This window comes from Chaetura pelagica, unplaced genomic scaffold, assembly GCF_000747805.2.
Source record: "Chaetura pelagica isolate M959 unplaced genomic scaffold, ChaPel_1.0 scaffold227, whole genome shotgun sequence".
Classification (NCBI taxonomy): Eukaryota; Metazoa; Chordata; class Aves; order Apodiformes; family Apodidae; genus Chaetura; species Chaetura pelagica.
Window position 1 is genome coordinate 434,024 of NW_009953796.1, and position 16,244 is coordinate 450,267.

The 16,244-nt window shown below is 47.6% G+C and overlaps 1 protein-coding gene across 1 annotated transcript in view; it reads right to left on the minus strand.

Annotated features, from left to right (window-relative positions):
• SLC7A5 (solute carrier family 7 (amino acid transporter light chain, L system), member 5) overlaps positions 1–16,244 on the minus strand; it is a gene marked incomplete at its 5' end in the record, with an annotated part of 30,668 nt that overhangs the window by 9,437 nt on the left and 4,987 nt on the right. Inside the window, 2 exons of the mRNA XM_010001105.1 lie at positions 277–382; positions 9,998–10,123. Of these exons, the coding sequence (XP_009999407.1) occupies positions 277–382; positions 9,998–10,123 (232 nt within the window). The remainder of the gene's footprint in view (positions 1–276; positions 383–9,997; positions 10,124–16,244) is intronic.

Sequence of the window (16,244 nt, forward strand, 5' to 3'; positions counted from 1 at the left end):
GGTTTAGATTGGACATTGGAAAAAATTTCTTCCCTCAGAAGAGTTGTGAGACCCTGGCCCAGGTGACCCAGGGCACTGGTGGAGTCCTCATCCCTGTAGGGATTTCAAAGCCATGCAGATGTGGTGCTGAGGGACATGGTTTAGGGGTGGCCTTGGCAAGGCTGGGCTAACAGTTGGACTGGATGATTTTAAGGGTCTTTTCCAACCAGAACAATCCTATGATTCTATGATTCCACAATATATAGCACTGAAGAGAGACAGAGGGCTGCAGCTTACCATCCTCCATAGGCAAAGAGACCGCTGTACAAAGCCAACACAATCTTCCCCACGCCCGTTTTTGTGCCCTCGAAGGAGTGCTCAGGAGCCAGGTTTGACACATCACCTGCAGAAAACAAAACCAAGAAAGGATGGATGCAGACAGCTTGTCAACCCCAGGGGCCTCCGTGGGTGATGAAGCATAGAAACCTGGAAGTTTAATCCTAAAGCTGCTCTTAGGATACTTAATTATCACATTGATACCTTTCAGTTTATGCTGAAGAGCACGTGCACTTATTTCTTAAGCCCCAAATATACTTGTCTCAAGCAACTGAGTCCTCAAAACTTTCTCACACTGCAACGTGCTGTCACCGAGGTAATCTCCCAGATATCTTCTCCCTGAGAAGAAAACATTCTGGGGACCTTCCTGCTGCAAGATGCTTTGCAAACAGATATTGTCACATCGGCCTCTCAACTGAAAGCTGCTTTCGTTCGATAAAACCCCAGGATTTCCTTCACTTCCACCAGTCACCCAATAAAGCAGAAACCCAGGATTTCCTCTGGTCCCACCAGCCACCTGATAAAGCAGAGGGTTCTGGCAATCCCTTTGATTGTGGGAAGTCAGGTTCTTTGGGGCTTGAATATCAAGTCCCAAAGAAGCCAGCTTCTAAATATCAAAAGTTCCTGTTATGTATCTGCTTTAGAAATGAAAAGCCATAAATAGACAGACTCGATTGTACCTCTGGTCAAAACTCTCCCAGAGCAGCCAAGGGTTTATTTATTTTGCTTTAAAATGCTCTGCAGTTGTTTTGTACCCTGCCTTTTGATGTGGAGCCTGGGTGTAGGCCTGGGATGGAGAGGCCACGCTCCTCTCGAGGACCCCGCGCTCCCCTCGGCGCACCCGGAAGCGCAGCAGGACTCACAGGGCACCGTCTGCACCCAGGGAGCCCTGTGGAAGCCCATGTGATTCCTCTTAGGGCACAGATCTTTACTAATCACCCGGCAACTGCATCACATGGCAGTCAGCAGGGCCTGCAGCTTAACCCTTCATCTCTTAGCACAAGGTACCTGGGACGTGCCTCTGGGGAAAGGAGAGGGGTATCAGCACACCCAGGCATTTTGCCTCTGGGTGGCCTCTCTTCCCATCTCATGCTGGAAACTGTCATTCCCCTATGGATGCACAGACCTTTTGATGCCTGGCACTCACCTTCCCAGTGGTGGGAAAAGGTGACTTTTCCCTATGGGACCATCTGCTGGTGCATCTTCCATTCATGGGGCTTCCCAAGGGACAAATCTGTGCCAGTCACACAGAGCTGCCCAGTGCACGTGTGAAAGCTACATCGTCTTTCACCCTCTCTACCTGACCCTTCAGCTCTATCTCTATCCTTTCCATCCTGGGCATTGTTTCCTGCACTTCCTTCTCTTGATCCTGCTGAGTCCCAACCAGGGCAAAAAGATATTCCCTAACACAGTGTTCAAAACACTCCCTGCTCACAAAGCTGCTCAGAAAACCAGCTCCCCTCTGCCTTCTTCACAGCAACAGCTCATGCACAGGGCAATCAGGTCTGGGCAACACCAGACTGAGTTGAACATAAGATGGGTGTGCACAGTATCACATTCTGCTCCATCCCTCAGGCTCAGCTTTCCTGAGTTTATTTTCTGCTGCCCCTGAATAATTACCAGTCTAGCTCCTTCCAGGTCTTTTGCTAAGGGAATAAGATACTCTTTTTGTTAACAGTGACAGTAATTAGCTACTGGAACAGCACAGGGATGGACCAGGAGAGCAGGAGAGCTCTCCAGGCATTTCAGACACCCCTGGGGATGTCTCTTCTCAAAGATCTGCTCATGCTCTGCCAGTCACCCAGCTCCCACCCAGCGTGAGGGATCACCATCTCAGGAGGATGCCCTGATCTGGGAGCAGCCAGGGCACAAGCAGCATCCTGCCATGGGCTGACACTTCCATTTCTTGTCCACAGCTGGACATCAGGTTCCACTGAAAACCTCTGTTTGTCACAGGCAAAAAGCTCTCAGGCTAAATGTTCCCTCTTTCTGAGGCATCTGCAGATTTCACTCCATGCCTTCCCAAACCTCACAAGGAAACCATGTGCTGGTGCCATCAAGGAAGGGCCGAGCTGCTGCCCTTGCCCAGCTGGCTAGGAGGGGAGAAGAGCATTGGTGGTCCCCAGCCCAAAACCCCATGCCTGCATTCAGGATGAGCCACCACCAGCATCTTCAGCCTTTGGGCAAGGAAGGTCCCAAGCCCAGTTTGGTGACCCGCTGGGCTGTAGAGACACTTTGGCTGTGTGTCAGGAGGCCTGCCTGCCCTCAGGGACATGGGAGCAAAGAGGAGGCCAAGGCAGCAGGATGGCTATGGAGCAGCACTAAGCAAAGGGATGGGAACAAAACCTGGCATGTTATTACACCGTGGGTGGGCGGGGCTGACAGGATGGGTGGGACATCACTAATTGCTCCCACACTTCTTCCTTGTACCCACCGTGGCTTTGAAGCACCAAAATGCAGCTACTGGCAGAGGAGCAGCCAGCAGGGAGAGGAGACTTGGTGGGAAGTGAAGGGGCTTTTTGTTCCTCCTCCAATGCTTGAGGAGCTGACACCTCGATGTCCACTCCCTGCCTCACCCAGCAAGAGTTGTAGCTTTCCAGAAACTTGCAGCGAGTTGCTAAACATCACATCTCTTAATGCTGCCAGGGTCACATGGACTTAGGAACATGGCAGCACATGGTTAAATAACCAGAGGAGCTGAGATCTACCTCTTCCCACTCCAAAAGGATGAGCTCATACTCCCAGGTGTCCACATGCTGCCCCTTTCCCACAATGTTTGCTTCCTTCATGTTTTATTACTTCTTGTTTGCATGAGAGCAGCCTGGCTCCTTACAAACACACCCCACAGATCACAACCCAGCAGAGCAGTTGTCCTCTCCCACCATCACCACCACAAAGCTCTATCCCACCCTGCCAGCCAGCAGATCACCAGGAAGATGATCTGTGCCCACCAGCAATGCCTTTACAGACATAACTGGCAGCACGTTATACATCTTGGGGCAAAAAAGCCAAGTTTCAGAGGCAATGCTTCTGGGAAAATATCCTGGATGTCTTCCCACATGGGGCAAGTTGTAAAATACAGTGGGTGAGCTCTGACTGTACCCCCAAACCCTTGGAAGAGAAATCCATCACACAAAGATACATCCTGTGGCACAGAGGTCCCAGACACACACCAGAGGCTGAGAAATTGGCCTGGAAGCACCATGTACCCCCTTGTTCTTACATTGTTCCACTGATGCCTGGAGACTGGGGACACTGGGTAGGTGCTCCAGCATGGTCATTCCCACCTCCATCCCCTAATACAGTCCTCACTAGGACTTGCTGTTCAAGATGGAGGAATGAACCTCAGTCTCCTCTCCATCTTTCAAGCCTGAATTTGACTTTGGGTCACATCAAGGGTTACAAACCTGCAAGTGAGGCTGCCAAGTGTGGCTTTGACTGCTCCCATGGAGCAAGAGGTGTGTAAGCAAAAGCCTTCCAGGCAGAGGGGTGCTCTCCCCACCCTGCTGGCTGCCTGCCACCCCCAGCCCATGCAGCCACAGCTGCTCTCTAGGCAATGCCCTGCCCGTGCCCGGCACCCCAGGGATCTGAAACCTGGTTTGAACTGCCTGTTCCACTGCACTCTGCTCTACAATTAACCAAATTAAGGTAACAAGCTCTGACATAAACCCCGTTTGCTGATCTTGCCAGCTGCCAAGACTCTAGTAATTGCACCAGCAAGTGATGGGTCACCTGGGGCCTTTCTGCAGGAGGAACCTATTTCAGGTCCATGCGCTGCATGTTCAGACCCTTGATTTGAAAACGTTCATTTGCTCCCCAGTCGTGTCCATCCTGGTTTTAACAGCACAGCAATCTTCTCTTGTAGAAAGCATTTAGTGATAATTAAATATTTTTAACTTGCCTAAACAGCAAGGAGGGGGAGCACAGTCACCTAGAGAGCTCAGCAAGAGAAGGGGGGGCCCTCAGGAAGCCTTGCCCATGGAAACCCAGCCAGGAAGGAACATGTTGTATATATGAAAACCTCTGAGAAAAGCAGCAAGAGTTCAATTGACTGGGTCACAAAAACTAGACAGCAAGAGGCACACAGGGGCCAGTGTTAGGAGAGCACCTCTTGGGCAGCTCATGGAAACTTAAGCTCAGGAGCCACAGAAGCTGTTTGCTGCTCTCCAGTTGCTGCCACTCTGCATCAAGCAGTTTTGAACAGTAGCTCTTAGATCTGGGTCCTGTAGCAGATGAGCATATGGGTCCAAAAGACATCACCAGAAACCTTAGACCAGCAGGACACTACTTCAGCCAGTGAGTGTTCTGGTACCATTCCTCTCTCCTGTCCTGCTGGTACCACCAAAAAACCTTTTACCCTCCTCCTCCTAAGCAAACACCTCCCAATTTTCACACCTTTTGTGTCTGCCAGCATAACGTTTGCTGATGAGGAACAAAGAATCAGACCCGGAAGCAGTGGTGTGATGCACAGCACCTAAAATACCCTGTCTTCTCCAGGAGCCAGAAAGGCAGAGGCAGTGCAGAGACCCTGGATGAACAGGGTGCCCTTGATCCTTAGCACAGCATGGAAAGGTGTCCCCCAGATGCCCCCATCTGTCCCTATCAGGGAGATTAACTGCAAAGTGTAGACCCTAAACAAACCCCTCAATGGGTTTCCAGCCACATCTATAAGCTTGTTCATTCTGCACGAGAGGTTCACCCCACATCCACAGAAATCTGAGACTGAGAATGACAAACTGGAATGAGCCACCTGCACAGGCTCTGGAGGGGCTACCAGAGCCAACCAGCTTGACATGCAGGAGAGCTGAGAATACCTGGGAAGGGCAGATCCTCCCTCCACCTGCAGCACCACAACCACAGCCATTCATTTCAGCCCAGCAGCTGAAAGCTGTGGGAAAGGATTGATATCAAACACCAGCAAAAGCCCATGTGTACACACACAGGGCTGCTGACTGCATGGAGACACCTGAGACATCAACCCCTGCTTCTGTGGCAAACACAGACCTTAGAGAGGCAGAGAGAGGAGATCCAGACAGAGACCCAAAGAAGCAAATGCTGAAGTATTAGCTGCTCTCTAATTAAATATGCCTGCATTGCTGGGATAGCTATGCTGGGAAAAATGAGAAGCCAGCAGAGCCTCTGGTGTCAGCTGCCTTAAAACCCGCCCAGCCCACAGCCATGGTGAGCAGGGTCCCCTGGGGCTTGCATGCAGGACACAGACCTTGATCTGTACAACCACTGAATTGCTTTGGTTGTGAAAGACCTTCAAGATCGTCCAGTCCAACCATCAACCCAGCACTGCCCAGGCCACCAGTATCCCATGTCCCTCAGCACCACATCTACGTGGCTTTGAAATCCCTCCAGGAATGGGGACTCCACCACTGCCCTGGGCAGCCTTTCCCAGGGCCTGACAGCTCTTTCTGGGAAGAAATATTTCCTAATATCCAATCAAAATTCCCCTGGCACAACTTGAGGCCATTTCCTCTTGTTCTATCGCTTGGGAGAAGAGACCAACCCACCCTGGCTCCAACTTCCTTTCAGGGAGCTGTAAAGCATGAGAAGGTCTCCCCTCAGCCTCCTTTTCTCCACACTTAGCAGATGACAGTTCATTCAGGACCAACAACGAGCAATGTGCTACAAGCCACAACTCTTTGGGTAGAGCAGCTTTTCAGATGTCAAGAAATATTTCCACCCTGCAGAGTTAATGCAGCTGTGAACTTCCACACAAGGGAGCTGCTAAACAACCAGCAGTTCACACCAGCATTAAAGGCCAAGCTTCCAGCAGGTGCATACAGAGCCCCTCAGACTCCCAGGTATCAGAGCAAGCAGCACAGGTCACTGACTGCCTGCTTCTATATTTTGGTGGGATTTTTAAAAATTATTATTTTTAAGTTGTTATTAAATGCATTTTATTTCTTTTGGGACAGGCAACTTTGCACTTGTAAAACAGCAAAAGCTGCAGCAGGCTGAACTCTACCCTTCAATCTACCATTGCCAAACAATCTCTGGGCAGAGTGGGCAAGAAAAAAATTGTCTGAGCAAAAATGATCTGCTCCTCTCCCAGCAAACCAGAGCAGACAAGCTGCGTGGCACGCTAACCTGCCATGCCCACCTGGCCTCTGCATTTCCATCCACCTTTGGCTGGAGAAGAAACCAAAGATTAGAGAGTGAGAACCTCATAAAACATAATTGCATTGGATCAACCCTCCAGCATTTAGATGCCTGATTTATCTCCAACATGTGGTTGATGTGATTTAGAGGTGCAGGATGGTGGCAGCTTTCCCAGCTTCCTTGTTCAGGCTCTCCTTGGGTACAGTCTTCCACTGTCCGTGTGCTCTGTGAGCCAGAGGGTGAGGGGAAGCACCAAAGCTTTCCTTCAAAGCTCACTGCTGGAAAACCACATTATTGTGGCACTTCTGAATACCAGTGGAACAAGCAGCAGCACGGGCAGCTGCAGGACATGCTTTTCTGCAATCTTTGTGCACAAACCTCAGCCCCAACTTGCAGGGACACAGGGAAAAGCTTGAAGGAACACTAATTATCCATAAGCTTTGTCTCCTGCCTGCCAAAGAGGATCTACAGAAAGAGTTAGTCATGGGCTGGCTGGGTGAACACCCATCTGGTTTGGCTTTGGGCTCCAAACTCATCTCAGACACCTACAGCTCCACTGTCAGTAGGTCCTTGTGTCCCAGATCATGTCCTAGCAGTTGAAAAGCTAAGTAGGAAACCAACTTCTACCCTCCACTTGAAGCTGCATGAAAGAAGTGATGTAAAACAGCTGTCCCCAGAAAGATCACAAGGAAACACTATTTTCTGTGTGGTAATATTGCCACATATTTCTTTGTCTGGAGATGTTTCTGCTTTTCTGAAAATAATGAAAATTTCCAGTGAAAGGATAAAAAGAAAAAAGCCAAAAGCTGAAGGCGGGAGGTCAACACAGAGGAGGATCTACTGTGAACTCTCAGGAGTTTCCACATTTGAGCAAGAAACTGTGGTCTTGCTTCTTTTCTCTGTTTATGGATACTGTAAACATAAACCAGCAGTGGGACAGGGACCATGAAAGCAAGTTAATCAGCTCTGCCCAAGCACTGCCCTGAGTGTCCTGGGAACACACAAACTTCACCGCTGAAACTGCAGCCTCAGACAACTCAACTTGGCTGGTGTTTCACACCAATAACAGCTGCTGGCTTGGGAATGAATTCACTTGAGCTGCTAGTGGCAAGAGTCCTCTTTGTCCAAAGAGCATTGGGACTGGTATGAAAGAAACAAGGGCACACAGAGGAGCAGCAAAGGCCTGGCACTGTGGGTGTGGATGGGACACGGGATCACCCACTGACTTACAGTGGTCAAACAGCCTTTTAGAAAAAGGTTACCCAGTTAAAAGCTTTCAAAGGCTACAGTATTTCCCCTGGAGAAGATCTAGCAGCTCTGTACTGTACTAATGCACAGACAGCACAGCTTCTGGATGGCTTCCAGGAGCACCAGGTTTGTCCCTCTGCTCCAAGGCAGGTTTGAGGCACTTAAACCATACCCCACAGCCATTGATTACCATGCTCTCGTAACTCTCCACGAGACAGCCTCCCTGGACAATCTACTTGAGCTTTGCATTACAGCTGGAAGTGTTGTTCTGATGGCATATTTAAACTTCCCTTGCCTCACAGCTGGCACCCCTCCTTTCTTGTTCCAATGAAGGTGGAGAAGAGAGCAGCACTTTCCCATTTTCAGTAGGGTTTAAGAAATGCTAATATGCTTTCCTTGAAGAATAAAGAAGAAGAAAAAAAAGAGTTTCTTGAGATATCCTTGCTACATAGAAGCATCAAGTTGTCTGGAAGGATTTAAAGAAAAGTTGAAAAAGTTGCAAAATATATGTGGAAGTTAAGGAAGGGCACATGAAAGGAGCTTGCACATTCTTAAGGACTTACCACAGAGCTTGCAACTTCCATAAGGAGATTAGTAAAATCTGTGTTAGACCACAGGCAGAATCCCAGACAGCATGTTGCAAAATAGGAACTCAGACAAGCTGCAGGGTGCTGCTCAGGACAAGGTGTAAACGTGGGCATTGTGAGGAGCGTCCTCTGTAGACCCCAAAGTCCCCACTGACCCAGCTCCCTACACACTGAGTGTTGAGAACGTAGACAGGACAAAAAGGCCTTTGCCTGCAGATCTTATCATCTAACTCTTGGCTTTTGATCTTCTTACCTTGCACCCTGCCTGGATTGGCCAGGTGGTTTAGCAGGAAACAAAATGTCATATGAAATGAGCTGCAGTGCAAGATGCACACAAGTGACATCTGCACCTTTCCAGACCAACCAAACACTTGCAACTGTGACAGGCTTCACAGAAGGCAAAAAGCCTCTGAGGCAGAAGAGTAGGATGGTTTCTTTTTCTTTTTAAAACAAGACTTAAATCTCTTATTTGTTACAGATCTAAGTCAATGGAAATATCATGTATTTATACGTGAGTCACCAGGGCAGTGATTCATCCTCAACAAAAGAACAGCACAGAGGGAGGGAAAGTGATTGTGAAGAAGCTAATTAAGATTATCACCTGAAAGCCAAAACCAATTGTAAAGACCTTTTATTGGTAAAATGTTAAAGATCTAACAGAGTTTTGTGTTTCTTTACCCTTTTCCTTCTAAAAGAGGAAAAAAAAAACTTCAGCAAAGCAGTCTGGGGAGATATAAAGAGGGAGGAGGTATATTTTGTGATAAGCCTCAAACAATGTTCTTGTTGAGCATTAGGCAGTGAGCCTGGAAGAAGATAAAACCCCTTGATAAAGCAAGAAATTCTGCAAAGACAGCACTGGCTCCCATAGCTGAGACAAGAATTAAGACGACCCACATGCACACACACACAGTACTGAGACAGGAGGAACTATCTATAGAGTTTTATCCACATTCAACATGTAGGGCCTATACTGTTCCCCAAGTATTTTCATAAAACTCACAGCAAAAAGCACAGACTAAAACTTATTTGTGTGGGTCAGTTAATCGGATGGGTTTGGGGAAAAACGTCTCCCCAAGCTTGAGAGGATTAAGTGTCCAGGAAGAAAAAATGCAAAAACACCACAACATTTGCTTCATCACCCTATTCTTATTTTTAGATGCTACTTGACAGATGTGTGCTGGTGCCAGCTGAGAGCCCCTAATATTGTTCAACATGTGGTTTCTGCTGTCTTGCCTGACTCACAGGTCCCTGTGTGACCCCATGGACTCAACCAAGCTGTTCCATCCCTGAAGCAGGAAGACAGGAAACATACATGGACAGTTTGTGAAAGAATGAAAATTACTGAGGGTTGGTCTGCATGTGAAGATGCTTCTCTACTAACAAATGGTGACAACCAACCACCAGACATAGAAAAATCTTCCAAGAGCCATAGCACCAAAACGGTCAGTCCCTGTAGACTTGCCAATCTCAAAAGGAAAGGCCACAGTAAGTGGAAAAGACCTTGGGTGGTATATGCTAGGCTCCAGAAGCATGAAATCAAGCATCATTTCCTCAAAAATAAAGTGCACAAAAGCACTCAGCCCTTTGGAAATATCACCCAAGCGTGCAAAAAACGTTTGTAAAGCACTTCTGACAGCTCCAAAATGCTTGGGTTAGGACTCTTGGGCTTTGACCCTAATTCCCAGATTCTGCTTTAACTGCCCATCACCTTCAAAAGGAAAAGGAAACATACTCACCCTTTGCAAGCTGCACGAAGCCAAGAATGATAATCAGAGCCAGGGCCAGCAGCTTTGCTGCAGCAAAGGCATCCTGAACACGAGTAGCAGCTTTCACACTGTAACAGTTCACAGCTGTGAGGAGCACTAGGGGAAGCAGACAAGGAGAGATCCATCAGTTCTCAGTAAAACACTTGAAACACAAACCAGATTATGACAAATTGGCAGTTGCTTTTTGCTAAAACTTCAGCAAACACAAGGAGTCTCTTCTTAGAACAGAAAATTTTCAAAAGCGAGGCCCTGCAGCCACTAACTTCTCTATTCTGACTTGTTTTGGCCACAGGTGGTCTAAGCAGTGCATATACTCCTTGGGACTGTTCCTTTTTTTTCCCCTGTTCACCCATCACCCTCCTCTGTATCTCTTCAGTGTGGCACTCATACCAGGCAAGGGACACTGAACAAGGCCCAGCAGTCAGATGCCTTTGTTACTGCTCAGCCAGAGCACCCAGGGTCTGAGGAACCTCAACACATGCACAGCATCACAGGGAAAACTACAACACAACCCAGCTCTTGAAGCAAGATTATCTCCCAGCTACAGGCTGGCACCCAGCTGAGCATACCCTGAACACACACATGCACGTGAAGGACACAAGCACAGCAGGTATTCACTAGCTCACCTCCAAGGTGAGATGGATGCCCAGAACTGGCAGTGCCTGCCTTGGCTCTCTGGCTTGCAGCAGGACCACGCACTGGAGCTCGCCAGCTTGGGGCAAAGGCAGGTTCCTGCAGCCTCACCCCTGCCTGCCAGCAAGGCCTCAGCACACTGCTAACTGAGAAACAAAACCACGAGAGGAAGGAGGGGTATTTGAATGTCTGAAAGGGTCTCAGTGGCCCATTGCCACCTGCATCATGCCCTGCCAGTGAAAAAGCAACTGCACTGCTAGGAGTTCAGGGAAGTGCATGCAGAGCCCATGCCAGAGCTGGGAAGAGGCTTCCTGGGACACATGGGCACAGATAGGCTCAGAAATGTACCCTCAGGCTGGTTTCAGAGAGCTCGGGCTTCAGGGGCTGCAGTTTCCGGGTCTGACAGCCATGATCAGACTCTGTGCTCCTGCTTGAGCGAGTGCCAAGAGTGACAGGAGTTCCTGGTGACTCAGAGCACTCAAGCAAGAGGGGACACGAGTTGCATCATTCATTCACAGGGGTCAGAGCTACATGCATCAGGCTTGGAGCAGCAGCACTCTGCAGCAGCACTCAGCAGGCCAGCACTAGTGTGGGTTTGCAACACTGCGATGTATCTGCCTCCAACCCACGTGCTAAAACAGACACTGTCCAGATATACAGGGGGGAGAAAATAAAGGTGAGCAAGGTCAGCTTACAGTATGTCTATGCTACAGGGGGCACAGAAGAAAGCACAGTGATGTATCACCAAACAGAAATGACGATTCATCTGCTAAAAACACCTCTGGTGAATCCTAATGGGGAGGACTGGAAGGGAACCGAGGATCCAGGATTCACTTCGACCAGTGATTATGCTAAAAATAAAGCTCTCCTTGTTTACAGAGGGATATTTAAAGGATGAGCTAACACATCTAAAAGGACACTTTTCCCGTTAGTGAAGACAGCCCTTAGAGGTGTGACAGTGACATTCCCTTCCCCATTTAGGCATTCTGTTTCTTTGACAATAGCTGTTCTCTTCATGTTCTGGTTCTGGAGAGCCTGCTGGACGGACCGTGCCATGGTGCTGCTGTACATAAAAGGAAAAAGCTTTCTACACCATCCAAAACTGAAAAGAAATGGAAGCATCTGTATTCAGCTGTTAAAAACAGACTGGTGCCAGATAAACAGGCTCTGTAAAAATAAGAAAACACTTAAGGACAGAGACTCTGAACACCAGTTGTAATTCAGACCCCCTCAATCTTTGCTTTTCCCACCGTGTTATAATATTTGTTTTTCCTAAAGGAGTGTGGTAGAGTTACTACACTTAAGTGTTTTCAACCTAGGAAGGGCTTAAAAAAAACACACAACAAACCCCAGTCTCACTCATCAGAAAAAATCCTCCTACACGCACAGAGATGAAAAGACAGACCAAGTAGTTTTTCAGTAAAATTCCAAGACAAATTCCAGTGGCTGCCCAACTTCTCAGGAGACTAGAGGTCTAGAGTTTCTTGAAGCATAGGGTTTGTTCTTTGATCTGAGATGCTACCCTGTGAAGCAGAGGCTGGGGGACTCCTCCCTGGCACCTCTCCAACCCCTTGGATGAACTGCTCCACACCAGCAATGCAGGGAAGCTGCACAGCCACAGCTTTACTGCAAATTGAGGCAATAAGACAAGGCAGGGAGGGACCAAAGGCACTGCCCTAATTTCTGTAGCATCTTTTCTAAGGCTCCAGCCACGGGCTGTTGTCAGGAGCCAGCTATGTAGCCAGACCTTTAGCATGACCCACAGAAATCATTCTAGGAATACAGATTTCAGCATGACCGGACATGACACAGTCCATTGGATCCAGCTGCCCCTCTCCAGAGGCTTTACATAATTGGGATAATAGGAGCTAGAAAGCTGCAGTGATTGCAGATGTAAGAGGGAGGTACTTCATTCGTTATGACTTCTGGCGGAAGAAGAAATGATACTGGATTTTGGCTGCTGTAAGAGAGGACATGCTCACAAGGTGCTGTTCAGTCCTTCATCTCTTCTGGCGAGAAGATGAGCTTCATTTCCAGATACTCCAGCCACAAGGGAAGCCAGAGGCTTTCACAGAGAAATCTAGCTTTGTAAAGACAGCAGTGGGGACAGCTCTGATTATTTCCTGTCCTAGAGCCCCAACTGGCTTCAGGCATGTCACTGAACCTGCTCCACTGGCACTCACCTGCAGTCAGCTAAATTTCCCCATTACTGATAGGAACCCAGGATAAGCTGACTAATAATACAACACAGGACCCAGAACCTTTCTCCCTGTCCCCCTTCACAATTTGTGGCCATAATAATTTGATCTCCCAGTCCCAAGCTCCCTCCCAAACACAACTTCTGGATGATAAAAGGATAAATCCTTACAAAGCAGACACAGAAAGGGATCATGGCAGTTCCCACATAGAACAGGACCATGACAAACACAGCATATGTAGCAACAGCTCCTGTGTCTACAATGGAAAGACAGGATGTAGCAAAGCTGCTCCGCAGGCTTGTGTTCTGCCTAGAGCAAACATTACATGAACAGAGACCTAACACAGGTAACCCAGGACTTGGCACTCATAATGCAACACTCTTGGCAATTATCCTACAGAAAAAGGCAGGGCAGCAGCTTTCCTGGGTAATGGAACATGGCCATGGATGGGAGATGGAGTGAAGGGGGGCTCGGGGGGGAGGGCTCTGTTTGAGGAAAAAACCAGACAAGCAGCTGATCCACAGCTCCAAGCACTTATCACTCCAGGGGAAAAAGGATCCAGTTCCAGCTGTATATGTAATTTGCTCATGGCAAGGTGGGAGTTTGCTCAACCCAAGACCTCTAGCAGCTCCTCAGGTTAAAACATGATATGGGTGCAGGAATTCTTGAGGGACTGGCACAGCTGCATTCATGGTGTGTGTACCTTGGGAGCCTTGCACAATGTCCCTTCTGTCCTTTATTTAATCTTCTATAGCTTCCCTAGTCTTCACCTGTCAGTGGTTCCCCTAACATTCAGTATACACCTCTCTAAAAAGGTTAAATGTAAGGAGACTTGTTTCCAAGAAGTAAACTCTGCTCACTTGCTGCAAGATACCCAAGGATTCCTATTTGTGCTCTTAGAGGACCAGAAGGAGAATACATATTTGGGTAGCAAACTTTGGGAAGGGGAAGAATGAAAGGAAATCTGCCACCTCAGCTTCCCTCGCAGGAAAACAATGACTGTAACACTTCACATGTTGAGGATGACTCATGTACTGATTCCTGTTTGTAACTCACACACTTCCAAAGCATTTAGCCCTTGTAAGACGACACTTCCATTCACCATCTGCCACTGGATGACACTGATTGTCTCTCCACAATCACTTACAGAACAGTTTTCAGATCCCTTCCATTTCCCCATCTTACAGTAAAGGCTGCTCCTTACACAATTTATAAAGTCCAGATGACAGACACAGCAGTTTTGTCTTCCACCAGAGACAGTGCAAGCAGGTTTCAAACAGAGACAAGCTGAGCCCATAGTCAGCAAGAAGCAACCTGCAGGGATGACAGCAGCATGTGGCACCGACACAAAATGGTCCACATGTTTTAAAGGTACTATTTAAATGCTACCTGTGTCCATGAGAGGTTAGACACACTGAAAACAGAGTTGCTCCACAGAGCACAAAGAAGGAATTACACTTTGCTGATTACAGTGGTTTAAACCATGGGGACATCAATGCCTTAGCTATTCACTAAGGCCACAAAAATCCCCACTTTATATTCAGGTGGATATGATGCCACAGGGTCTTCCAGCAGCCTCAGGTGTCTGTTTCTAATAGCACAGTCCAACATGAGACATACATACAAGGACATGCACAGAAAACCATTTGGGAAATTTCAACTGGATAGATATTGAAGGAAGAGTTGTGCCCTGCAAGGTGGAAAAGGCAGAAGGAAAACCTCTGCAGATACTTCTTCAAGGACAAGTCCCTGGTCCTGAAACACTCTGAAAAGGGAGCTGGAGAAGACAGAGCAAAGCTGGATGATGCCAGCATTTCATCCTGTAGCAGAACTCCCAAAAGCATCCACATCCTCAGGTTCCCAGAATTCTTGCAAGAATAAACTAACAAGCACTTACTTGCCAACTGTCTCTCATGAGCTGTGCCAACCAGTGCAGCACAGTCAGGGTGAAAAGGCAGCACCAGGACTGCCCGGAGGAAGAGCTTGCTAAAGAATTTAATTGTTTGCAGATTCTGTAGAGGCTGATCTGCAGCCTACAGAGAGGCACCCATTGCTTTGGTACCAAGGTACCACAGTAACAGAGGCAAAGTTCACACTATTCAAACTGTGTGATGCATGAAAATGCAGAATTTATTAATGCTAAGGGAGCCAACTTCTAGCCAGTGGCAGAAGTTACCAAACACAGACTTGGCAAGGGGAGAAAAAGGTATAATCTCTTCCATTCCCAGCAAATTAAAAGGACTGCAGAGCTATCACAGGCCAAAAGCCTTTACTGTCATCCTTGTGAAGGATGACACTTCTTATGAAGTATTTTTCCTAACTGCAAACAACATTTAGTAATATTTTAAGTGCTCATTAATCCTCAGACATGTCACCATCCTCCCCAGATGGTCAGCTACTGGTTCTGCAAATCACAGCCTCTTCTCTGGCCCACAAAGATGTGACACTGATACCCATGTAAACCCATTTCACTGCTTGTACTGGCTCAGGTGCCACAAGCCCACAGGAAGGTGGCTGACCTTCAGCATGGAGTGCCAAATACTGGCTTGTGAACTTCATGAAAAATACCAGGCAGGTTTTAGCCAGAATCCTACCATGCAGAGGGTCAGAATTCAGCTCCATGGGCTGGCTGGTGAGAAACAGCTTTCCTCATCCCTTCCATTTCATCCACATCTGGCACTGGGACTGTGAGACTACTGAAATACTTGAAATACTTTGTGATGTTGCTTTCAATTAGACTGACCAGGGCAAGTTTATCAGAAAAAGCCTTCCCAATTTGCTCATGTCAGGAAAAAAAGACTCTGAAGGATCTCAGCAGTAGCATGAATCATTCCAATACAACCAAATGTAATGGGACACTTGTTGCGAAAGCCAAGAGAGAGGTGCCAAGAAATGCAGCAGTTCCTTGCTGTTTGAAGAGTTCTCCAAACCTTCAATCCATTTCAGGAGAGTCCTGCCAGTATCAGAGGCTATTTTCACTAATGCTACTCTCTATAATTAAATGCGGATTTAAAAAAGCAGCCTCAGTGTTGCAACATTAGGCATCCAGCAGGGATTCTGCAAAGACTCCTTTCCACTCGGATCAAATAAGTGCATATTTACTGATACAGTTTAGTAATTTAATTCACCTTTCTGGAGGAGAAGATTAAAAAAAAAATAAGTCTTCAAAGCTTCACACCCTGCTTTTCCTCAGGGATTAATCCCCAAGTAGTAATGCTGCAGAATAAACCCACTTCAAACAGACAAGCAAAAGATGCATTTTGTGCTTGCCTTGCCTACCTGACGAGTTCAAGATCTACCCATAGCTTCAACTTTAAGCAGTGGTCAAGCAGCCCAATTGTCAGATTAAAAATTAAGCCTTAATACTAAAATAAAGACATTCCTGC